Below are 26,075 nucleotides of genomic sequence, written 5' to 3'. Positions count from 1 at the left end.
CACATAAATATCTCATGTCGGGAAGCTATGCTTGGATTTGCTACTATAGCGATTTCCTCTACTCGACATACCAGCAAATCAGTGATGAGTAAATGTTTATGCAGATCTGTGGATGCAGCATCTTCAGTGATCAGTGGTATATAGGCTAATCCGAAGACCCCATATAGGGGTCATCTAGATCGGACCAAATGGTGTTGTAACTAAGGAACTATTTGTTATCCTAGATTCTTTAAATATAGCAGAGTGTGATGGCTAATAAAGAGGAGTCTGGTACGTTTAGTGCCGAAGAGCAGCGTTTGGCGAACGATGCACAAAGTGCCTTTCTGCAGTCGCAGTACGAATCTTGCATTACCATTCTTAAGAGAATACAGAAAAACCATCCGGGTGATTGCAAACTCATGCACAACCGTGCTGTAGTGGAGTTTTTGAAATCGGGACGAACAAAGCCGCTGGACCTTAAAAAAGTATTCAACAAGGTATGTCCTCGCTATCAACATATCATGAATTTCTGATGGCCAATCAGTATATAATGTAGGCCTATCTCATCTCTTAAACTGATTATTCGATTTGCACGATATTGTCAATAATAAGGGTATTCATAGTATATTATTTGCCTTATTTAGTAACATAGGCTATTATGATTAATAGGTTATTACCGTACTAATAGATTTTAATATAATTATATAAAACTTTTAATTCAGCCATACCCAATTATTCTATTCTATTCTGCAGCTCTGTTATTATTATTTTCATCATTTCTCTTTTAATTATTTGTTGTATTATGATACCGAAATAACCTAGAGTGATTGATTGATTTACATGCTTCTCAACTTCAATCTTAAGTTAATTGCTGTAAAACATGTGAGTACCAACCTAGACTAGTAGGCTATATAAGACTTGGTTGTCTGTTCTTATACTGTCATAGTGACTGACTAATAGTGAGTGTGTTCTGTAGGTTAACAAAGTCAGCCAACAGTCCCATCAAGACGATGAGGATCATTCCGATGAAGTTGCTCTGATTGAGAATTCAACATTGCGTTACAACCAAGCTCTTTTATACTACTTCCTCCACCAATATGGGTAAGAAATTTTGTGTATTGACCCCGTTGCTGTGTAATATGTATTCATACTCACGGTTGTTCAAAAATTACTTTTTTACTCAAATTTTGCTGGCAAAATAATAAAATTGTTAGGTTGTCTTAAAAAAAAACGCTGCACATTGAATTTGGCTCCCTTTCAACCTTCAGGAACGGATCTATGACAGTGAAAAAAATTTTTTGTCTTCATTTTTGCTATTTTTTTTCAAAGTTCAATGGCTACTCCATGAAATTGTTACATTGTCCACAAATACAATAAATAACAAATTTACAACCCATTGAAGTGAAGTTGAAGAATTTCTAATCCAACTTTTTTTTACTGCCACAGCTGCTCTAACTGGTTAGAAATAGCCAAATATGATGTTCAGCGTTTTTTAGGCTACCCAACAATTTTATCAAATATATATAGACGGAAAATTGGATAAAATTGGTATTTTTGAACAACTCAATTGTGCAAGGCATCAGTTTGAGGATCGTTGTTGCTAATGATTGGGATGTTATATAGATTATTACTCCTGTCCTGGTTTTCAAAAAATCACAAAGTACATTATTTGAAATAAAAGCAACAAATGTTAAATATGAAAACAAGTTCATTCTCATTGACAATGTATATATAACTGAAAAAAAATAAATCATGTTTGGACTGTGATACCTTTGTGGGGATAAACCTGTGCATGCATGAAATAGTTGATTTCATTGTTTCTCAATTCCATTTTGTTTAGCGTCAGCTCACCCAATCCACAGTCCTGGTCTCACGGCAAAGAAGACCTAATGCCTGAAATGAAATGTACATGTACAGCCAACCTATGCGTATTTAAGAACTATTTTTATTATCCTACAGGGAAGCACAATCCTTGTTGGAACCAATGGCCGAGATTGCAGATCCTGTCCCAAACATTCAGAATGTTTTACGCCTACTTGTGGAGGTGTATCTTTCCAATCACGAATCGGACAAAGCATGTGGGTTAAATCGATTTTTTTAACTAAAATCCATCTGCAATCCCAAACTTATACATCCAGATCAACTCCTGTCGAAAATTGACGATATGTTATCCAAGACTGTATCTGCGACTCAACCAAAGCAAGTCTCGGAAGTAAAGGATAAAAGTATCTATATTATTTGGATCGCAGTTGTGGCTTGTTTTAACCAATGTACTATTCCTCATTTCAGGCAAAGGTCAAAAGCCACCCAATAAAGACTTGAAATCAACTCATGCCCTGGTCAGGGTACGCTGCTGTCTTCAGATGAAGTCTATGAAGGTGAGCCTTGCATTTTACTAGACTGGTGTTCTATGGGTTCTGTTGATGTCAGACACACTCAACTCAAAATTGTAGCATTAGGTCAAAAAATGGTCAAAATTGTTTACAAAGTCAAAATTTTTTTGCAACCAGCGTTTCGTTTGTATCGAAGATGTTTGCGTTGTCGGTGAACTTATCATTTGACATTTTAAAGCTTGTAGCCTACTTTATAGACCTACCGTTGTGGTCGGCCCATTGTGTGCTCATCGGGAATCATAAACGGTCAAGTGAAGCAAATAGGTTGGCATGGTGTTATGCTCAGCGTATCGCAACATCCTAACTGAAGCAAGACTGCGTGGGCATTTGTTCTTATATCAAGAAGCGCATGATGAAAAATTGTGATGTAGGCAACATTGTCAGAATGAAGTAACACGCTTTGTTAGTGTCAGTGTTGCCAGCCAACAACTGCTGCTATTGAACGTTCTTTCTCCATTCTTGGCAAGCTACTTAGCAAGGACGGACACTTTCTCCCCGAGAATGTAGGAAAAGTATTTTTCGTTCTACTACAACAAATTCTAATTATTTCTATCATGATGCCTGACTACTGGAATTGTTCATAGGTCCAGATTTCGTTTAAATAAATTTCAGGCCAAACTGCTTTGTAAGGACAAACAGTTCCAGCTCAAAAAGAAGATAAGTAGTGCAATTCTAACATTATGTGAGAAAACACCTAATTTACATACACGAGGGCAAAATTTTGTCAACATTAAAGTTTTTTAAGGTATAAAAATGTCAAAATTTTGATTTTTTTTTTCAGGTCAAAATCTTCCGTTTTTTAGGTAAAAAAATCGCCCCTCTGATAACGCACACTAACTAGGGCTCTTCAAAAATGACATTTTTTCTCAAATCGTACTGGCTACTCGATAAAATTGTTAGGTTACCTAATTTAAGCCTACACACCAAATTTGGTTCAATTCCAACCAGTAGCCGCATTGCTACAGGAGAAGAAAGTTTCTATCTATTATATAAAAATAAATAACAAAAAAATTGAAAATTTTCTGTTCACCCCTTGAAAGTGTTGGGTTGTCTATAGAAACGATGCTCCCCAAATTTGGTTCAATTCCAACCAGTGGAGGCGGAGTTATTGCCGTCGAAAAATTTGCCAATAGCCAATATTTTAAAGCTCGTTCGCAATTAACCAATTGGCATCACACTGTTGCGTTTCGACCGAACAATACGATGACACTTTCCAAGGTGAAGCATCAAAATTCTGAACTGGTGTCTGAAATGGAACAGTAGTTGCGCTGATGTGCAATAAATGTTCATTATAAAGTTTTTGTTCTAAGTGTAAAAATCATATTTTATAGGATTTATTCTTTCAACACTCAGTTGATGCATAGTTCAATTTGGGCATCTGCAATCCATAGTAATGTAACAGATCTGTAGTTGAATGTGCAATTTGGTAGATTTAGTTTTTTTATAACTCAGCTGAAATTTGGGGTTCTGCGAATGTCTACTGATTAGCGTAAGTGTTCCGATAATAGAAATTTCCTTCTTGATGTACGATAACGGGTTGTATTCTACAGGCTTGCAAACGTGAACTGAAATCCTTGGCCAATCTAGAATCGAGCTCTGACCTGAGTACGGCTGCGCTGCACATGGTTTCGGTATTTCTGAAGAGTAATTTTGAATTTCTGGTATGTTGATCTGTGCGCCAGTGTACCATTAACTAACTCTACATAACATATCCTTTTAGCGTGGTAACTTCCACAAAGCTTATAAGTTGCTGGGAAGCTCGCCACCATCACCGTCTTTAAACGCCTTCTGGCTCCATAATGGTGATTCTCTCCAAACAATGTTTTACAATAATTTGGGTAGGTTGCAAATCAATACTATTTTGTACTTTGTAGTGTTACTCTCAATTGATCCTGTTCAGGTGTTATACATTTCCAATTGTCAAAGCATGCACTGGGTGCGTTTTATTTCGCAAAAGCTTTGGAGGAAAATGATAAAATCATCTCAACCAATGTTTCCGCGTCTGGTGTAACAAAGAAAGACAACAAGCATCAGCATTCGTCTGGCGGTGCAAAAAATGTTCATACTCTCAGTATGAATAAAAAGTGAGATATCTTTTGGTTTGAGAATGTGATTCAGTAATGGAAATCAGCCGTTTTTGTTTGTAGATTTGAACTACTTTACAATACCGGCATACAATTACTCTTTTCTGGTAAACCAACCGCTGCGTTTGACTGTCTTATCGCTGCAGCTCAAGTGTTTTATCGTAATCCCCGCTTGTGGCTCCGCTTGGCAGAGTGTTGCATCCAAGCTTGCTGCTCGGCAGACAAAAATGAAGGTGTTTTCACTTTGAGATATCTCGCCATCTAGTTTTCACAACTCGTGCTGTTTTACAGTCAATGTACCAAACTCATCGAACAGAAAATCAAAACATCAAAATACAGCCTTATATTCTGCTATTGGCTCTGGTGCTCATCAAAAGATAATCATTCATGCGCTGAGTCAGACATGGGCTGGTAATGTGACTTTGCAAGGATGTTATACCAGAAGTGATTATACCAGTTATTTCTGTGTATTCTAGGTGGCGGAAATTCAGTGATGCCGGGTCCTACACTGGAGTTTGCATCTGTTTGCTTGCAGAACGCTCTCACTATTTTAGCTGAGGCCGGGCTTTCTGGACTAGGTATTATCGAGTCCAGGAAGAATGTCAAAAATAATGTAAGTACCTGCTTATCTCAGTTCATTAACTTGGCTATGTATGTGCGGGTTATATGTGTAAGGTCGCATTCACGACGAAGTACACCAACCCTACCCAATAATCTTATGTGAAGTAGTTCGTCACAGTTGGTCTTGAATTTTCAATTCGTTACTGCACTCTCGCCTCATTGAGAACTAGCATGAGAAGATATTAGAAAGTTGGAAACAACCATAAAATATGGGATGGGAATATACAGGATCCTGTGTGGTAGGCCTACACCTACATGATTGAATATTTTGTAACATGTCACAAACAAGTTGAATTATATCAGTCAAGTGGCAAAAATCTGTGATTCGGTCCTGTCACAAGTCAACTTTCATTTTTTGGAGCCATAGCTGTTCGTTGATGGGCTTGAGACAAATGTGCAACGTTGCCCAATAAAATCCAACTCGGTTGTAGTAAGTGGGTTTCCGTATTCGCAAATGTACTTTTCGAGTCAAAACCCCTTGTGAGGGGCAACAGATGAATTACATTAATTGCATCCATCTTGAGACTTATTGATGCTGTGATGTTGATGTACAGGGTTGTAACCAAGTCACAAAGCTCCGAGTCACAAGTCAACCTAACTTTTGTAGTTTTGACTTGAGTCAAGTCAAGTCATTTTCAATTCACCATCGAGTCAAGTCCGAGTCCAAGTCATTGAGCAGAGGTTCGAGTCTGAGTCATGGTATTATGACTCGAGTCCAAGTCATTGTGTTGACTGTTCAGTTTCCAGTTAAAGTCTTGTTAAACCCTCTTTTACAACTCTGTTTGGTGATATCGAATGATTAACATTTATAAGATACTAATTTTCCTCACTTTTAACAGTTTCTGGTCGCATTTTCAAGTAGCCTACCTGTGCCATTAGACGAAATCTCAATAGAGTGGTTACTTTACTGTTCTTCCCAATTACAATGAAATGTCGGTCTTGGCCGTCTAAGTCTCAAGTCATATGACTTGGTTCGAGTCATGCGCAATGACTCAAGTCCAAGTCGAGTCAATACACAGATTGACTTGAGTCGTTTCCGTATTTTGAGAAAATGACTCGAGTCAAGTCATCTGAAAATCTTGACTCGAGTCATTACAACCCGGTTGATATTAAATTCTTGCGTGCCCACCACCACATCTACCCGCTACTGCGATACCTAATTCAGATCTTTCCGTGAGTATAGAATCTTATAGGAGTATGCGTTTAATCGCCAATTTTTATTTGCTGCATGGTATTTACAAGTGGGCAAAATCTCTTTTTCTTCGCACAGCAAACCGCAAACACCAAGCACGATGTTTCTGTTAAATGCCATCCGACCGGCGCCTTATTTGGCCAGGAATTATCGAATTTACACACCTCGATTCTGGTCAACAGCGCGTTCGTCGCTCTCAGCTTGGGCAACAACTTGATGGCTCATGAATATTCCAAAGTCCTGCTACAGCTACCCAACATCTCCGCGCGGCACATGTACCTTGGGAAAATGTATTCTGCTGAAGCTCTCGTGTCGCTCGACAGGATATCGGATGCCATCCAACATCTTTCGTCGGACAGCGTCACGGAAATTAGTGACTATAAAGGTGAAGGAGTTCTCTTAAGATTTGTGGTGACTACATTGCGAGCACTGATGGTCATTTGGGCTGGAGTTTTATGCACACCAAACCTAGGACCTACTTGAAATAGTACCATCTACCGATTTAATTTGCTGGTGTCTCTGCAATATCAAAGTACACATGATTGGGTCATAATGCGGATTAGATTTTCAAAATATGATAATCTCGGATTTATTTTGCTTATTGTGGGCCAAAGGATACCTTTTTTCGTAGTAGTAGTACTTCATTTTTATTATTTTTCTCCAAAAAGCAACAGTGCGAATTGCTTGGATAGGATAGCACATGAGCATAGGTCGCAAACGATTTTCATGGTTTGGTTCATGTTGACATACCATGGTTTCTATACCGTAGTTTACAGTTGTAGCTCTGCTCATTTCATGTAGAGAACATAATCGACTGCTGCTGTACCTCTATGATAAATTGGTGTAATATGTATTTTCAGATTCAAACAGTAATAAGCCCGTTGGCAGCCCCAGTGACGGTGCCACTCCCGTGCACAAACCAGTTGGTCCCACCACTACCCAATGTTGTTTCAAGTAAGTCTAAAGGAGTCTACTACAGTACACAAATCATTGCTATAAACTTGTGCAGTATATAACCAAATATATGTACTCCCAGGTCTGTCCGGCATGCCCAAGCCTGCATGCTGTTCAATCGTGCGGTAGCGCACAGCTTGCGCAGTGAGTTTGAGAAGGCGCAGAAGCTCATGAACCAATTTGCGTCTTATGTGCCGCAGCACGATGTCCCGCCTGCGGCTATATTGCTGGCCGTTTATATCAGTTTGCATATACACGGTTTGCAATCAGCCATCAAGGTAACCTGGTTGCGATCTTTTTAAAGCGTTTTTCGACAAGCGATTCTACTTTCTTCAGATTTTACAACATAATTCTCTTCCGTCTCACATGAGCCCCATGATTATTAGTAACATGCAGATGACATTCAGACCACAGCAACCTGGTTCGGTAGTATGTAAGTACTTCGCAAGTGCCTATTTTTGACGGGACTGGATTCTGCAATTTTCTTTTATAATTCTCAGCATCAAAGCCATATGCTAGCAGTGTTGCTAACTCGCCCATTGGAACTACCAGCAGTGGCGGGTCTGTTAGTGGAGGTAGTACGGGATCCCAGTCCAAGTCGTCTACACCGCAACCACACCATAGCAACCCGCCATCGGGCTCGGTTACGCCTGAAAGAGTAGTGAAACCGGCGCAGCTCTCCTCAAAATTGGATGGTGGGGGGTCAAAAACCAAACGCGGTCGACGTTGACTGAATGCCTAGGACGGCCCTTGTGGCCTGACTCGATGCTATTTTCATAGAAATATAATGGCGGATATGTGTATTGTGTAATGCCTCGTTTCGGAGCTATGTTTGTTCAGGTGTACAGGGCAGTAGGTTCTTGAAAATTTTATATGCGATGGAGTGCTACGCAGTCGTCAACACTTGCGGTTTGGTCAGTAAAGGCTGGTGATAATTATTTCCTTGCAAAATAACCTGTCGCAACGTTCAAGATTGAGAATATGACCTTGTTAGTTGTTGCTGATTTATGATCGGTACCACAGTGCTGGAAAAGACGAATAGTCAACTATTTATCTCGACGCAGTTTATTGAAGGATATTATCCACAAGCTTTTCCGATGTGAGGTAATTCGAAACTTACATCAGCGCCGGCGTGTGTATCAGTAGAGATGGTGATACGAACTAGTCTAGCTTGAGAAAATGATGCAACGGTCGAGGTCGGGTGGGTCTCCATAACCGAATATGAACTATTGTCCAGTTAGTATTTCCATAGCCTTTACTCTTCATTCGGTGTGAATACCTCCCCCTTACACCGCCTGTGCCCGGGTGGGATGTCTGATTTCGAAGACTTCTCCAAGCCGTTTCGACCCTTCCTATCTTTCATTGTATTGCAGTCTTGTGGTGTATTGAAATGATGAAATTATTAGTAATAAATTGATGTATAAACTTGGCAATTTCTAGTTTACGCATATCTTTATGTTTAGGACGCCGAATCTTTTGAGCGGTAGCGATATGAAAAAATATTCCGTGAAAGTTGGCTGGAAATTGTACTCTGCATTAAATTCATCACAGGTGAGTATAGCGTAGGGTTACCATATTTTTGTGATGCAAATTCCGGACATTCTTTAGCGCCCACTAGCGGATTTTAAAATGAGGTGTCACACTAGTAAAGCATTTCCCATCGACTGTATACAGCAGGGTGTCAAACTCAACTTGCGCCGCTGGCCGATTGAAACCTTCAGAGCACTCGCGGGCCGGACGAGTCAAATGGTTTCAAAATGTTACCTCAAAATCTATGCCCTTGTTTTTTACTTGAATACTCAAATATCAAGCCTATGTACATAAAAATATGTTACGATATATCACGGACCATATGGTTCTATTCCAGTGCTCTTCAACCTTTTTCGACGTGGTACACCCTTTTAACGTTTGCTCAAAACTCGTACACCCCTGTTCATTTGAGGTCTTCAAACATGACTATTTTTCTCAAATCGTTCTGGCTACTTGATAAAATTGTTAGGTGACCTAACAAGCCTACACATCGAATTTGGTTCAATTGCAACTAGTTGCCGCCTTGCTACGGGAGAGGAAAGTTTCTATTTACTATACAAAAATAAATAACGAAAAATTTGAAATTTTTCTGTTCACGCCATGAAAGTATTAGGTTTTCTATAAAAACTATGTTCTTCAAATTTGGTTCAATTCCGACCAGTAGAAGCGGAGTTATTGCCGTGAAAAAATTGGATTTGAATAAAATAGTATTTGGTCACAGAGTATATTCGCAGCCAGTTAGGCAGTCCGCCACGCAAATTTAGGCTTACCATATTTTGGAAATCTAAAAAGAGGACACTTTTTCAGAAATTTGAGACTTGCAAAACCGGAGAAGAATTCTAAAAAACCGGTGAATTTTTCCCACTTGGTGATCGGTTGACTAAAAACAAAGTCGTCTCTCCGCTCAGAGCTGAAAATACCGTTTTTCTCTCCGCATTGCTAGGTTGATGACTAAAAAAAAAGGTCAACTTTTCATTAAGAGCTAAAATCACAGTTTTTCACTCCGAAATACTCGCCGGAGCGTCACTTCTGTGCTGATTTACGGCATATCACTCGCAATTTGCTTTAAATCTGACCTGAATTTTCAAAAAAGAGGACAAAATCTCAAAAAAAAGACGACAAAAGGGCGTCCTCCGAGGACACTTTCAAAAAAGTCAAAAAAGAGGACAAATCCTCTTAAAAGAGGACGTATGGTAACCGTACGCAAATTGGAATTTATTTCGTGTCAGAGCAAAAACAGCATGATATAACGAACGATAATTCACCTAAATGTAACAGTATTAGGGGGAGAGTAGGTAAAGCTACTGCTGCAGAAGCGGTAATTCAGATCAGCGATGATAGCAGGCGCACCAGCCTACTGCGCATCAGGCCTCCCACACACCACACACAGTCGATAGTAGCACATACATGGGCTGCAAGAGATGTCAGTAACCTCAGATCGTATGCCGCTATACACAGTTTATTGTCGCTAATTTACATCACTTATAACAAAATACTAAATTGCAAATGTATGGCGAAAGATTGGACATCATCATCATCATCATCATTGGTTTATTAGCAATTTTATCAGTTCAATACACCACAAAAAATGCGATACAATGAAAAGACAGGAAGATGTCGAAGCGACAAGGAGTAGTCTATGGAATCTGACACCCACCTTGGCCTAGGCGATGTGAAGAGGAGGCATGCACACTGAATGAAAGTAAAGAAGATAGTATAGAAAAAGAAAGCGACAATAAATAGGACGGCATGTCATGGGAAGCGAGATCGATAGGTCAGTCGTGGTCCGGTAATCTTGAGGATGGACTGTATTTATTTAGTAGTAATTGCTTGTATTTCGACTTGAATGTGGACATGCTCGTCGACTGTCGGATGGCCGGCGGGATACATACAATCGGCATTTTAAAACAAAAGGGTTTCGATTTCAATATGGAAGCTGTTTCGACCTTGGCTGGCTACGTCACTTCATTTATGTGCATTGCGGTATTTATTAGCGTCGCGTAGGAAGCACAGATTCAAAAAGTCTGAGCTATCGCGGCGGTTTCCTCAAAAATCACTAAAATACAAATGACTAGCTGAACACATGTTTGTTAACTGCATACTTTACAACACCAAACGGAACCATTGGTCTATTGGCGACGGCTAAATGAATAGAAGAAATATTTGCTTATGACATCACAAGCAAGCGGTGTACAGTATTACACTTGAGATAACATTGTACCATATTGCTCGTTAACCTGTGCGTCAACCTGTCTGTACTGACCTATAAACCTGCATTTGTGATAGCTAGCCATCGGCTCATTGTTACTCGGATCTGGTACACCCCTGTACACCCCATCTGAGCGGTACACCCTTTGCAAATTCTGGTACACCCTAGGGTGTACGACCACCCCGGTTGAAGAGCACTGTTCTATTCTATAACACCTTTATCAGCAAACAATGGCATTGGCAGAATTACGATGATTGGCCTGTTGAATAGTTTTATAAACTGCTAAAACAGCGGCGTTATACTATAGATTACTAACCTATAGATTACTAACCTAACCGTAGGTTAGTAATCTATAGTTATACCGACGATGTATGTTGGCATATTGCTATGATTTCTTTGATTTAGTCACAATCTGGCAATATGGTCCTGTATATGCATGCATTGTGAGGAATATAAGTGATTTAACCGTAAACGCAGACGTTGAAATTTTGTTCAATATTATTGTATCGCGATTTGCGATATCGCCATTTGTTAGAAATGTGCCAATCTCTAGAATCGCGTCGCGGGCTGGATGAAACCATCTGGCGGGTGGGATGCGGCCCGCGGGCCGTATGCTTGACACCCCTGGTATACACTATACATAAATGAAGTGGAACACAGGTCATAAATTGAGCCATCTGTAATGTGAGGTCTGGTGATTGCTAGTTGCTAGGGTCTGCAGTAGATTCCTCCACGGGCCAGACGAAATCGCCTGGTGGGCCGTGTCTGGCCTGTCAGGGTTGTGTTTGTTAGGTCGGTGCGGCTATCTGGTTATGTGTTTTAATCAGGTCCGAAACAACATTTTTTCTGCCCCCTCCCGCCCAAAAAAGCACCGATCTTGGGCCCACCATAGGGTAGTCGGTGTAAGTTGTTGGGCACTTACTATATGCATTTGGCTGTTAAATTTTATGTATGAATTATGTCAATAATATTGATTATTCCATATATCAGGCTACTATAAAATGCACCAGCAGGTTGCACATCCGGTGATTTCCAACATTTTATGGTCACGACCTAGTTTCCAACTTGAAAATGCTCCGTGGCAAAGCTCGAAACTTGATAATCTGATTACTAAAAAAATTCAGCTTGTCCAAGCTTACTCACGGCATAGGAAGCTGATTACGTCCAAAGTCATCGCGATCCCCAGATAAAGGCAAACGACCCTAAGATCCGATCGAAGCGTCCGATCGGTCTTAACCAACTCTACGAATATACCGTTAGCTTATAATTACGATTACAATCAGACTTTATGATGGTTATTTATATTAATTTTGATTGCATTTTTTGACTAGGGTGGTGCCTGGTGCCCAAGCCCATACTAATATCATTATACGTTGCATTAACTCGCGCGCGGTACGAAGAAGAATTTTGAATAGCATAAATCCGCTGGAAAATATTATTGTTCATGTTGATTTACGAAAAACTTTTGAGCCTGCTTCAAGCCTTCAAAATTCCGGACATTTAGGCATATTTTAGAAATTCCTCCCGGACGCAGACTTTCAAGTGAAATTCCGGACATGTCCGGGAAATTCCGGACGTATGGCAACCCTAGTATTGCGACTTTAGAGCAGGCGATTGGAGGGTAGGAGAAGAGATTACCAACCTTCCCGTAGCTGCTGAAGACGCCTGGTGTCGCTCGCGATCAAAAACTTTTAACATTACCGCCGACGGCGTCTCTTGGCAAATCGCGTCAAATTGCTAGTCTTGTTCCGGGTTTCGTTTGGGACTTACCTGCGGCAATGGATAATAAACCTACTGTTGATGATATTATCGATAACCTGATTTGCGAGGTTATCGCTTCCAGAAGAACGTATCCAGAACTTATACTATCCGCTATCAAGGATTCGGATTCCAAGAAAACTTCGAACCGGGAAAACAATTTCAGAAAGTATCACGAACAGAAATTACCGTCGAAACTGAAAGATGGAACTTCATTCTCTCATGATCATATCAAGTTACGGAAAGCGACCTGGTTGGAATCCAACGATTCCTTTATAGCGGACGCTGTTGCATTGAAAAGAAATTTTGAAAGTGCACGGACATTTGAAGATTTTCTTACCAAAAACAGAATCTAATCGCAATCGGAAGATAATTTGCAGGTGGTTTCACTCATGTAAGCGACTGGGAGTAAGACTAGACGCTTGGAATATTGATATGCATTCGGTTGAATCCTGCAGTCGAATAATAGCCAAATTTGATTAAACAAGTTTTCATCAGTCATAAATTATATCAGACTGCCAAAGTTGTGTTCAAATGTTCTATTTTGTAGTTGCAATTGCTGCTGCATTATGTAGATCACGCCTATGTAAGAATATACTTATATATTTTAATTCAGTTAAATACATTCTGGTCCGAGATCTTTGGCCTATGAAGTTTCTTGATGTTTGAATGCAATGCATTATCGCTACCTTGGGATCTAAGATCAGGTATATGCTATGTGATACAGTCATAATTGCGGATTTCTTGTCCAATGCAACATGATTGTGGTATTACCGATTCGTTATAATTTCACTTATCATTTCAATTACCATAGCACTAATGGATTGATTTTTTTACGATGATATGGATAGTAAAATTGGTGAAAATATATACCGTATATTTTTAGAACTCCAAATTTTACATCAATGTTAGAAAACGTGTATTTTGCTATGCTACTGCACATAACCAGCATTTCATTTCACTTGTATTGAATTATTGAGGAATCCAGATCCACCCTCCGGTAAATTCAATTGCCATCATTAATACCGTACCATGTGAATGTTTCTAGTATAACAATTGCACAGAACTTTGCATGGATGTAAGGTGGGCATGTGATCTGATTAGTAGCCGCTGTTTCTTTGCTTTTCATCTACTCTTTATATGTTTATTAGATAACGTCAGTCATCTCAGATTTTCCCTTTTTAGCTATTGAAATCTTGTAGAAAATGTGATTATATCAAATTGAGTTGGTTGGCAACCTCAAAATCAATAATGCAAGAAAATGAGAACACAAGTGCGTGGATATGTCCAACGGATAGGCATCTGGCGTTAAGAGCAAAGTTGAAGTAAGTTTGCAAGTTGCTCTGAAAGCATTATTAACACTGAAACTGGATATAATTGTTTTGATATATTCACCAGATCGGGGTGGTCAGTAAGGTCTAACCAAAGTACGAGGAAAGACGTTCCAGAATATACTCCGGAGGAATTGAATAAAATTCAGGACGTTATTTCCAAGGCGGCTATATTGGAAGATCTGGAACAGCAAAGAATAGGGTTTGTAGGATTGTCTGTTTGTCATCGTTAAAATGTAGGCCTATTCTAAATTTTGTTGGCGTTTGCTGGAACTGACAATGACAAGATATAAACCAAAAATAGCACATCTTTGAAATAATATATTTTGCTCAGTAGAATTTACACGCACAAGCATAGTTTCATAGTATTGTTTTACATTATCATTAGGGCAAGTCCAAGTTCAGACAGTTCCAGTGAAAAGTTGCATTTATTTTTCACAAAGTTGCATTTGTGGACAAGTTCCTTGAAATTATTAGGGTACGAGATACTCAAATCGATCCGTATCCAAGGCACTGTATATCAAAACTCAGTGTTGGCGACTTCATAAAAGTCAATAGCCTGAAAAAATTGATCCAGTGAAAATATAATTTTTGGCGGTTTAGCCTGAATGTATGTCAAATCAGAAAGGTCCTCAAATTTTAACGACAGTGAAATAATCAAGCGATCTATTTACATATAGTTCCAAATAATTCCAGTGAAAAGTTGGTTGCATGAAAAAGTTGGTAAAAGTTTCATGAAAAATCAAAAAAGTTGAAAAAAAAGTTGCATGAAAAAAATTGATAACAGTTGCAAAAAGCTGCAATATAAGAATCCTCCAAACAGCTTAAAACACCATGCTAAATAACTTCTGAGTATTTATGAAGCTGCCGGAAGCTGTAAAAAAATGTTGCAAAAGTTGCAAAAACTTGCCCTAATTATCATACATGATTTTTTTCTCTTATTGAATTAAATTACTGCATATCATCATAATCAGTAGCAGTATCATATTTGTATTTCAATTTTTTTATTAGAGGCAACAATTGACTGAGTTGCTATCAATAGTTCTTGGTTTGACAACACCGCAGGGCACAGTCATTGCATTGTCCTTATGATTTATCCATACGCATGAATAATACTATAATAATGGATAAGTAGTGACAAAGAAATCCTTCACAAAGATAACTTGTTTAATTAATATTACAATTAGCTTGGATATAAATGTAATGAAATTCAGGACTTATGAAGAAAGATATCCATAGCAGAATGAACTCCAGTTTTAACGAAGTTGAATTTCCGTTTGCTTCAAACTTGCTTCACCCTGTTTCGCCTAGCTATTTAGGTCAGAGTATACCTGCCTCAAATTTATATGTGTCCTGAATATTCCTGGCAATAGGTCGCTGGTTCAAAAACTCGGTTTGATGAAAGATAATTCGGCTGGAGATGGAGTCCTTACTTGTGTTCTTTGTGCTGAGCCGTTTGGAAAATTCATGGGAAGCACACCTGTGATATGCACAGACTGTAAAAAGGTGATAAGTATATTTTTCGTACTTGATAGACGCTACTATTTATGACACAACTGTGGTTTGTCAGATATATATTTGAATTTAATCATTGTGCATAATAGGATCTTATTATGTCATATTGAATTTTCAGAAAGTTTGCAATAAGTGCTGTGTGGATTATTATACTGGTGTACGTCCTTCTGCAAGGAAGCAAAGTGCTCAGGTAGGCTATATGCACTATGTAGTTTTGAAAATAGTATCATAAAATAAGGTACATCTATTTTGTCAATTTCGTCAATACTCCACCAGGATATATTTTATTATTCGACTTCGGTAACATCAATGTCGGCTACTGTCTCGACCCCTCTAGGAACTATTTAATAATTCTGCTTGAGTAGCGACATTGATAAAATAAATACACTCCATAAAATATACCGTGTATTGGTGTATATGTGTTGCGGAATTGGATGGATTTTGTATTTTTGGACCTAAGTATTGATCAACGTTTTTTGTTTACGAGGTTTGCCTCCAAATCCTAGTTTAATTTGCTGTGATAACAAAATCTAAAGTTTGTATTTGGTAATCTTCCATCTAAATCCTATACTTTAAAATTTATGACTCAATCCCCTTTGTGGCATGAAGTGGTGAGCCAGACAGCTACAAACATTGGGGAAATGTGACCATTTTTGTGATGGTAGCAATTTTACAGCGTACATTACATGTACTAACGCTTAAGTTCTGTCAATTGGTATTGTCATGCTGGGGCTGATTACTTCCTGTCAGCAACCTTGTTCGCTGATCGGCTGATGTCATATGGCCTGTCGTTAAACAACGAAATAAAATCTCTTACGCCATTGCAAATCGATCGTGTTTTGTTATTTGTTTAGTGGGTTGTCCTTCCCATTTATGTTCATTACGATGCTATTTACAGAATTCCTCTTTCCACTGGTTGTGTAAGATATGCAGCGAAGACAGAGAACTGTGGAAGCGATCGGGTGCTTGGTTCTTTCAGGCTCTACCTCGGTATGCACTTGCCCTGTAAATTTCTGATAGATCCTCATAGAGTCGCCGTGTTCCATGTTTAATTTCCACGCTCAATGCGAGCTTCATTGGAGTACTGTCCTGTATAATATCCAAGACGATACCTTCAAGTGTTGTCATCCAAAACACTACAAAGATTTGAGTCACTGTAAATTCATGATTAATGCTTTCACGAAATCAATTGTGACTAGGATTGTGGTTCTGATTACAACAATGAGTAATCGCTGTATCTGAATATTATATATGTTACAGTCTTAACTTAAGCACTTGACTATGTATAATTGTATATAGTCAATTATATTTATTGTGATTTGAAAGTATCAGGGAATTGAAAGCAGTCGTTGTGTGACAAACATAATGCTGATCAAATTTTCTGTATTCTATATATTCTCCAAGTCATTTTTCCTGATTTATCTTCAAATGCAGTTGATCAGGTGTTTTGGTGATGTTTTTAGAGTGACGGTTTGTCGCATATGTGTTCGTTTGCACGGAAATTTTACATTCGAAGGCTGTCCCTTTTTTATGTAAATCACAATGTCTAGAATTGGCAGAATTGAAATGAATTGATCCGTGTTTAACTAGCGGAAACACATATTGTTACGCAAAAGCAAAATAACACCCCTTTAAAATCTAACACTGTTGAATACATCTCAAATAGAACAGAATTGTAATTTTGGTAGGACCATAGTGTCCTATGTGGTGTCGACACATGCAAATCTCACGCCTCAGTGAAATTGTATCACGTCACAATTTCCATTTGGCTACAGGCAATTTGACGATCATTTTTGACCGACTTGCCGAGTATTAAATTTGGTAAAACGGGTATCAATCGAAAGCTGACTCTGCACTGATTACGAAAATATAAATTTTATTCCGCTCGTGGCCCTGAAACTTCCACAATCAGCCTCGAATTTTTCATTGTTATGGAGATTGGCATTGAGACGCAACAATGCTGTCTGGCGAAACGAGAGAGTAGCTCAAGAGAAAAAGAGCCAGACAGCATTGTTGCGTCCCAATGCCAATCTCCATAACAATGAAAAATTCTAGGCTGATTGTGGAAGTTCCAGGGCCACGAGCGGAATAAAATTTATATTTTCGTAATCAGTGCAGAGTCATCTTTCGATGGATACCCGTTGTACCAAATTTAATGCTCGGCAAGCCGGTCAAAAATGACCGTCAAATTGCCTATAGCCAAATGGAAATTGTGACGTGATACAATTTCACTGAGGCGTGAGATTTGCCTGTGTCGACACCATATAGGACACTATGGTAGGACAAACATTGTTTCTTGCTCAATACTGTGAAGCATTTCGCTAAACATCAGCATATTATTGCTACCGTAAATTTTGATGCGTTAGCCAAACTGTAAGTTATAGCTTCTTGTGGGTAGGATGAGTCTTTGGTAGTTTCCAGCGGTTATGATAATCCATGGTTCCATTACTTTTGAGACACACAATGTACAATTCCATGTACAGACACAATGTGATGAATAGATAGGGTTACTTTGACCACTCCTACTGATTTGATGTGGAAGGAGATCGCTTTGTCGCTCTTGAAATACCGCATTGCAAAATTATATTTATAAATTTATTATTTGCTCAGGTACAAACTGCCCACGCCGCAATTGCCCTTGCAACATAAGAGATATGCTCACTCTGTAAACCCAGCCTCCTCCCCGATAACGCCCAGAAGGGGACGAGCCCTTGACTCTACCGACGGTAAAAAAGGTCACGCCAGGGTGATGTCAGGGGGCTCGGTGCAATCTTTCCAGTGGGGGAAACCTGCGAGTATGTGGAGTTACTGTTGTTATTTCGAATGAAACCTCTATTGTCAGCGATAGATATGTTTTTAAATAATGTTGTGGATATGCCCTAAGCGATATATAGGCTACCAATTTGAAATTGTATATGCTGTATTTCTGTAATGTATAAAAGTTAACCGCAAATTCTGCGTCCCCTAATCCTAATCTGCCCTGCCCCAAACCCTAACGTTAGTACTCTCATAAACACATACTAGTTTCCAAAGTCATCAAGTGAAACATTCATTTACAAATATATTCATACAGTACTGATGCATCATGCATTGGTTTCAGAATGATAACTTGTCACAGTTCCAATGCTAAATTTACCAATCCCTGAATTCACCCTAACCGTATATTTATATGCAAACACTGATTTGGATTATTATTGTACACAAATAGGGCCTGATATCACCAGCAGTTCCGAGGAATCGGATAGCTCTGATGATGACGGCATCACTCTCGGAAAGCCCAAAAAGACGGAATCCCAAGGTGAGGAATTTCCTAATCCCGAAATTGAGTTACTGTGCGCCGGTCTACTTGTTTATCTCGTGTATTGATTGCACTATGAGATGTCGGCAACTTGTGCAGTATTCATGAGGTAGATAACTTCATGATAAGACACGTTCTTAATGAAATTTCGAGCCTAATTTAATATTATAATTTCCTGTCATTTTGGTGTGCGAGGCGCGTGGTCACGAATCTGGCGACACGTAATCGATGCCGTGGTATTAAAATTTCATGTGACATGGTGTAGTCTACGCTCTAATCGCTATCGTCTATTCGGCAGTACATTTAAATGCCTGTCGATTAATGGGATACTCCACCTACTTTTTTGCAGCCAGCGACTCTGTTAGTTATACTAGCAGTAGCAGCACCAGCGCTGCCAGCTTTGATAAACCGACGTTGTCTGCATCATCAAGTCCCGGTAAGTTAAGTCGAAATTTTGTCAAGATTGTTTACAAAGTCGGATTTTTTTGCCAACTGCCTACTGTTGTAGACGGCCATTGTCTACTCATTGTGAATGATATTCTATCGAATCAAATAATTATGTTGACATAGTGTGATGATCAAAATTTTTAGTAAGTCCGAAATTTTAACAAGCCAATATCTCAAATCTGAATATGAAACTTTACTCTGTGGTGGGCACATTGGTTCTTATGGTACTGTGGTGCAAAATGCCTAATTTTAATACTTGAGGATGAAGTTTTCTCAAAATTGAGTTATTTGACGTTTTTATGTCAAAAAATAACTGCTCTAGTGATAAGAGATGCATCCAGATACGCTGTGACAACCACAACCACTGGAATGGAAATCTTATTGTCTCTTGAGTTTACAAAGCAATGACAGGAATGGATGTGTTCATTCAAGTCTCGCTCCTGTGAAAGATGCAAACCCTCTATTTTATATACAAGTCTTTATTTACTTATCCTATTATTAACTATGATGCCAAAGTTTCTGGCCCGGTTATCTCTGTATTTTCTAGGCGTGACCTATCCTCTCAAAAGCTAAAAATAAGCTTATCCTCTCAAAGAGATTACCGGTATTCGAAATTTGATGCCGGTTACTGACCTCATATTTGGTGATAGGATTGTTGATATACGGTACAAAGTTCTTTCCAATTCTCTATTAGTTGCTGACGATTACCCCTGATGAGTGTCAGCTGAAAATATTTGGGTTTATTTGAATATGGATGTATTGAAGTTTTGAACCGCCAAGAACTTTGTCAAATAGATTTCCACAACCTCCGATTGCATGATTTATGTACTTTCGTTCTTGGCTGTTTTTTTTTTACTGTCAATTCCACTTCCTCTCCAAAATAGGATCTTTTTCTGGTATGTGACTCACAACTTTTATGATAGGGATTTACAATATTCCCTCAAACCTGGGTATGTTGGAAGATACTGATCGCCTAATGCGTTATTGAAATAACTATTCTCCTTCCTTGAGTTTGTACTTATGCGGTCTCATTTTTCGATGTTCAGCGGTGCATAGAAGGTTGTCACAGCGCAGAACTCGACTGCAGAAAAGAAATCCGGAAACGAATCCGACGGAAGCGCAGGATCGAACTTCCGTTGACAGTCATGTGACCGATTCATCTGCAGAACGTAAGTTTGGGAAGCTCCTACAAATGAATGATCGATACTCTCTGAATTGATACTTGCTCTGCTTAAGATTGACCTTAATTCTGTGTATACTGTCTTGATTTGGTGGAATGGATATCTGAATGGTCTTCTGCAGGTGGTTGGAGTGTTTGGATGTAATCCTGCTATCTAATTAAGTAAAATAACTTAGTTACCTCCACCACTTTATGTTGGTTTAGGTACTTGTAACTATGGGGATGTTATCTTTAAAATGGTTTGTTTGCTGAATGAACTAGGAGCTAAGTAATGATTGGCAATTTTTTCTATCACCCCAGAATGTCTCAAATGAGAGAATGGTGTATGACTTGTAATTGAGTGCTTGAATGACAGGGCCTTGAGAATGGGCTATTCAGCTATTTTGAATTCTTGTCTTCAGGCTGTCGAGAAACAGGCATGTAATGAACATTCCTGATGGTGGACTGCTGGTACATTCGATCACTCAGTTGTGTTGATTTCTATGAGGACTTTATGCTAATCTGGCTTTCAAATGGCTGATTCCTTGTACAAAGCGTTGTTTTCATTTTGTAGATGCCGCAGGCTCGGTTGACATGTCTAATTTGCACAGCGGTTCTGATCGCACACCCGTTGCGAAACGAACATCGACGGAACACATGAATTACAAAGGTATCGCATCGATATTGATTAGACACTTGTCGCCTCGTGGAATTTGAAATCCAGATGGCTTGTTCAAATACGCTCCCATGTAGAGAAATATTTGCCCATCCAATACACGTTGCACATTCTGCGCTGTGAATTTTGTCACTGAATCGTATTTCGCTTTGACACTAATGTAACACACTGTCAACAGGTGACAGAGGGAGCATCGAATTTTCTGTGACATACGATCCGTCAAGATGTGCCCTACATGTCCGTATCAACAGAGCGCAGGTAAGTAATCGGTATTGATTGTGGTGTTAGCAGTGGCCTGTTAAGGAGTGCTTTTGTGCTTGTAGTAGCTAATGATGAATTTGCATTGTTGTCCAGGATCTTATTGGTATGGATACCAACGGCTTATCGGATCCGTATGTGAAGCTCCATCTTCTACCTGGGATGTCACGGGTATGTGTATGTTGCTACGGAATTACCTATATCACAGACTTTTATCAATCGTTATTTGTGATGTCACGTTAAAACTATTTCATGAATTGTGTGGTGAAGGGGTTTTCCCTAAACGTTTTGTGCCTGAGAGAGGGAGTATATTCGATTTCAACATTGGATGCAAAAATATTCACAGAACAATTAGTCCTTGGCGACAAAAAATTGACACATCAGTTGTCGGGTTTGTTGCCCCCTCAAATTACATTGGGTCTAATTGCTAACAGGCTCACCGTGATGCTGTATATTAAATTCTCAGTTATTTGGTCCTGTCGAATTAAGTGATTTTTATGCCACTCATTTTGCAGTCGCAATTTATCATCCTTGTATAATTTGTCACCCCTTGCCTGCGAAACTCGCTTCCAGAATTCACAAGTGTATCGTTGATGAACGAATGAAATATACTGACTGTGGCAATTGATCGAAAAGTACTGTACATAAAAGCACTTATGTGGCAACTGATGAATAATGTGGTCTGTGAATGAATGCCTCATTTCTATTTTCTAGACTCTCTTTTGTTATTATAGTCCAAGAATGTTGTGATTTGAGAGTGTATCGTTATAGCAAATGAGTTAGAAACTCTAAATACTTTATAAACCGACCTTCAATGCCGGAAGAATCTTTTGCTGTTCACTCTGTGTGTTATATATTGTGTACTCGTCTCCTGTGTAATTTGTTGACACATGATAACTTTTGTTCTTATGAAGGACCTCTAAGTATTTGCACTCCATCTCACACACATAGCCGTTGTCGCTAATCTGTGTTTACTGTATGATCTGTTCAACTTTCAGTCCGATGTAAGTATTTGGAATGTCAAATGCATGGCTACACTAATGAGTGCTACGCCATGGTGTGAATCTACTAATCCGCACTGTATTCCAATTAATGTCAAGTTCTCATTGAGACATTGATTTTATGCATTTCACGAATCAATTCACATTGCAAGTGACATAGCAGCTCAGATAACTCCCAGCTCGTCTGCGGATCCACAGGGAATACTTTTGTAAAACAGGTCACAATTTTGAAATGCTCTAAATTCTATTACGGTAGTCGGATAGTCAGAAATGAGGTGACCAAGAGGTGTGATTAAAATGAGACCTTCCACATTTCTGTTAATAATCTACTACTGTCTATTCGCTGGATAAGTGTATATATGGTCATTACAAATTCTTCGCACCAACTCTTGTCCAAGATATGCTAAATGATTTATGCATGCTTAACCTCATACAGGAGCAGTGCAAAATAGAAATCATGTATATCATGAACCTCCAGAATCAGCTTTATGGTAGGCTGTTCTACCGGAATACTTAGTTACTGACCCCCTCTCCATATCTTATGTGGAGTCAACAGATGTAAATGTTCACTGCATGGTGTCTTACTATGACATGGACTGCATCGTATATAACATTGACTGATCGGGATCTGTGTCGATATGATCATAGATGCATCCAATGTCTATCTTGAACGTGCTAATTCGGTGTTACCATTGGTGATACTCGGAATACTTTATTGAACTGAAAATGATGATGTTTTCGGTATATTCCAATTTCTGACTTGTGCATTGCTTCAAAGTCCACAAAACTACGAACGAAGACAAGGAGCAAAACGCTGAATCCTGTTTTCAACGAGCTGTTGACGTACTGGGGCGTGAAAGAGGAGGAGTTGCCCAAAAGGAAGTTACTGGTGACAGTTCTGGATGAGGACAAGTAATTAATTCATCCATTTCATGAAGCGTGTGATCCGTCGGTTTGTTGATTAGCTGACTTATTGCCCAAACTTGACCTCTCTATTCAGATTTGGACATGACTTCATTGGGGAGGTCGCTGTCCCGCTAATGGGCATCACTCCCAACAACACCAAGAAATCGTTTGAATTGCCTTTGAAAGCCCCATATGCAGTAAGTGCAGTGGTCCTATTCTGTGTATTCCACATTTATTGTCAGACCAGCGTCTCTGCAGGCCCCGAGATTCCATGACGGGCGATTTTCAAGGCCCAAAACTACGCCAACTTATTTTTGAAAATAAATGCATGTTGTGTTCCTGTAGAATTCTCCTATCAGATAGCCAGCCTGCACGCTGCACAGAAGCGATCAAAGTAGGCAGCATTACTACCCAAGTACAAGTAATGTTGTAATTTTTTACTCATTACAAGTAGAGGTAGTAACTGATGTACGTAGTTTCGAAATGGATTAGGCCAAGGGATCAGTGACTGCGACACCAAGGCTATTTTGCACAGTTCTTATGACAATTTCACTCTAGATCAAAATCCTAAGCATAAGGAAGTTTTGCCTGAATAACCTGCAGGTAGAAGTGGAAGTAGTCAAAGTCGTAACCACTTGAGCATGTAGTGTCAGTAGGCAAGGCTAACTTTAGTACTTCGGTAATGACTAATGACCACAGAGGAATACTTCAATTTTTTTTTATTCAAAAGCTTTCGGAAGCAGAGAAGCAAGCTACCGACCCCGGACGCATCCACGTCGGCCTGCATTACAATCTGGATTCGCATAGTTTATCAGTGAAAATTCACCGCTGTGCCAACCTTGTGCCGCGTAAGAAGGACCAAGAGAACGTCAACGCGTTCGTGAAAGTGTAAGTAGCTCTGATTTCTTTTGCAATGAAGCCGGCTCTCGTAAATTAGATTCCTGTCTTCAGAACTTTGTCTTTGGACGATCGCCGAACGATTGTTCACAAAACGGAAGTCAAGAAGAAAACGTTTAACCCTGTTTTTGATCGGGAGTTGAAATTTCAAGTCTCTGCCGACAACGGCCAAGCGGAGTTAGCTCGTGGTTCGCTGACTGTCGCTGTCGTGCACGGTCACAACACCATCGGTAAATAGTACCACCCGTTTAAATGTCAAAGATCATAATTCATGAACCATCAAACGTCACTTCTTTTTCTAGGACATGTAATGTTCGGTATAAGCAGCTCTGGCGAGCAACTGAAGCAGTGGTTCAATTGCCTGAAACACGCGGACCAGCAATTCGACGGATGGCACATTCTGTCTTCCGAGAGCCTGAAGAAACACAGAGGCAAATCCTAACCTCGAGGTATTAGCAGCCGAAAAGTGTCTTTTCTGAAAATACAGCGAAACTTGGCTGACACTGTACACGAGTAGCTCTGATATATTTGGAAGCATAGACTTTTACGAGCGCGGGCAGTCGTTTTCATCAAAAAGTTTCATATCTGCATAATTTTCGATGACTTGTCGTGTGTGCTGTATTTCTGATTGACCTCCAAGTCTAATTTTGAGCAGAAATCCTTTTCCGAACAGGTAGCATGGTTTGAAAGCGTATTTTATCAAATTTGTAGTCGGGTTTGTGCGGTAAAAGTGCTATACCACAGATTATTTCTTCATATTGGTGTACCCCTCTGTGCCTACTGTCTGACCCTGCCGTTTTGCGGTAGATCTGTACCAAAATGGTACTGACCAGTGCAAGTGTCATCATCGTCTGTATAGGAAAATTCAGGTTATAGCTATTGTGATAGCTTTTCATCGTATTACCATAGCAGTATGTACAATAGCACCTTCATGGCTTTTGCAATCCTATCTCGATGCTATAGTTATAGATTTATTTATCTCTAGTGATGAACATCTTCTTTATAACAGTTGTGTGAATGTGTCTGGTAGATAAAGTTGCTTATTATTTTATTGACAGAAGTAGGGATGACTGATGAGAAAATAATTACTAGAGCCCGACTGATATTGTACTATGCAAGCATGATAGATATTGCCCATTGGTGCTGTTACTGATATCGACATCCCATAATCTATCGACCAAGTCCATATCTAGTGTAGTAATCCAAAAGTATAATACAAAATCACACATCCAGTTTTACCCCACTATACAACTCTGTACTTCATCAAATTTTCAACCTCAGCAACTTCGAAATGGCCTCAGCAAACACTGTTTTTCTTCATTCCCCGTATTTCTGACTTGATCACAGCCGTTCAGAACAAAACAGTGGACTGCGAATCGCAAACATCGATAGTCTCACGCTCAGCATATTGCATATACCAGAAACACCATTCGGGCTCTAGCAAAATTTTAGTTCAGATCACTTTCATCAATCATGAGTGATTCCGCATACTTGTTGTGAACGGGTCTGATACATTTTATGTTGTTTCCTGATTATGAAACTATGTTCCGTTTCCCGTGTGTGTTCGTGACTATACTGGCTATAACTGCTAGTGGTCAAGTTGTGAAATGGCGTCTACGCTGCACTTTACATACAAATTGGTTTCGTTGTTGGTGAACGGTTCTGTCGCGGAGAATTAATTTTTATCGGGGCCTGTCGTGAATCGTCATTGTAGAATCATGCTTTGCAGTATTTTTGCATTGTCCATAACAGAAATTGTGTTGTTCTAACCATGGACTCGTCGCGATTCAACATTTAGTGAAGCTGTGCAATTATAAAGTTAGCATTCATGCATGAATATATGTCATCAAGTTGCTGGCTAATTCTA

General features: G+C 39.3%; 2 protein-coding genes across 3 annotated transcripts; both read left to right on the top strand.

The window, feature by feature from the left end:
* The first annotated feature begins 177 nt into the window (after window positions 1-177).
* LOC145447269 (CCR4-NOT transcription complex subunit 10-like) lies at window positions 178-8,034 on the top strand. Its single transcript, XM_080325686.1, has 16 exons — window positions 178-476; window positions 956-1,080; window positions 1,939-2,057; window positions 2,118-2,204; window positions 2,269-2,357; window positions 3,923-4,033; window positions 4,093-4,210; window positions 4,273-4,456; window positions 4,520-4,689; window positions 4,748-4,867; window positions 4,933-5,069; window positions 6,348-6,654; window positions 7,130-7,223; window positions 7,306-7,501; window positions 7,560-7,656; window positions 7,724-8,034. Exons 1-16 carry the CDS (start codon window positions 249-251, stop codon window positions 7,951-7,953), a joined length of 2,412 nt encoding a protein of 803 aa, XP_080181812.1. The 5' UTR covers window positions 178-248; the 3' UTR covers window positions 7,954-8,034.
* A 4,617-nt stretch (window positions 8,035-12,651) lies between these two features.
* On the top strand, window positions 12,652-26,075 carry LOC145446062 (rabphilin-3A-like). 2 transcript variants are annotated; one of them, XM_080324239.1, is made up of 17 exons: window positions 12,652-14,045; window positions 14,119-14,253; window positions 15,425-15,557; window positions 15,685-15,756; window positions 16,465-16,556; window positions 18,177-18,361; window positions 18,775-18,864; window positions 19,214-19,300; window positions 20,358-20,480; window positions 21,045-21,140; window positions 21,325-21,404; window positions 21,501-21,575; window positions 23,184-23,317; window positions 23,406-23,508; window positions 24,042-24,199; window positions 24,263-24,438; window positions 24,511-26,075. In XM_080324239.1, the coding sequence occupies exons 1-17, from the start codon at window positions 13,972-13,974 to the stop codon at window positions 24,648-24,650; spliced, it is 1,953 nt and encodes a 650-aa protein (XP_080180365.1). In that variant the 5' UTR covers window positions 12,652-13,971; the 3' UTR covers window positions 24,651-26,075. The 2 variants fall into 2 exon arrangements, with proteins under 2 accessions (XP_080180365.1, XP_080180364.1); XM_080324238.1 differs by having other exon boundaries at window positions 21,501-21,581.

The sequence above is a fragment of the Botryllus schlosseri genome, chromosome 9, assembly GCF_051294905.1.
Source record: "Botryllus schlosseri isolate E-star chromosome 9, Bs_hap1, whole genome shotgun sequence".
NCBI classification, from domain to species: domain Eukaryota; kingdom Metazoa; phylum Chordata; class Ascidiacea; order Stolidobranchia; family Styelidae; genus Botryllus; species Botryllus schlosseri.
This window is presented reverse-complemented; position numbering and strand designations above follow the sequence as displayed.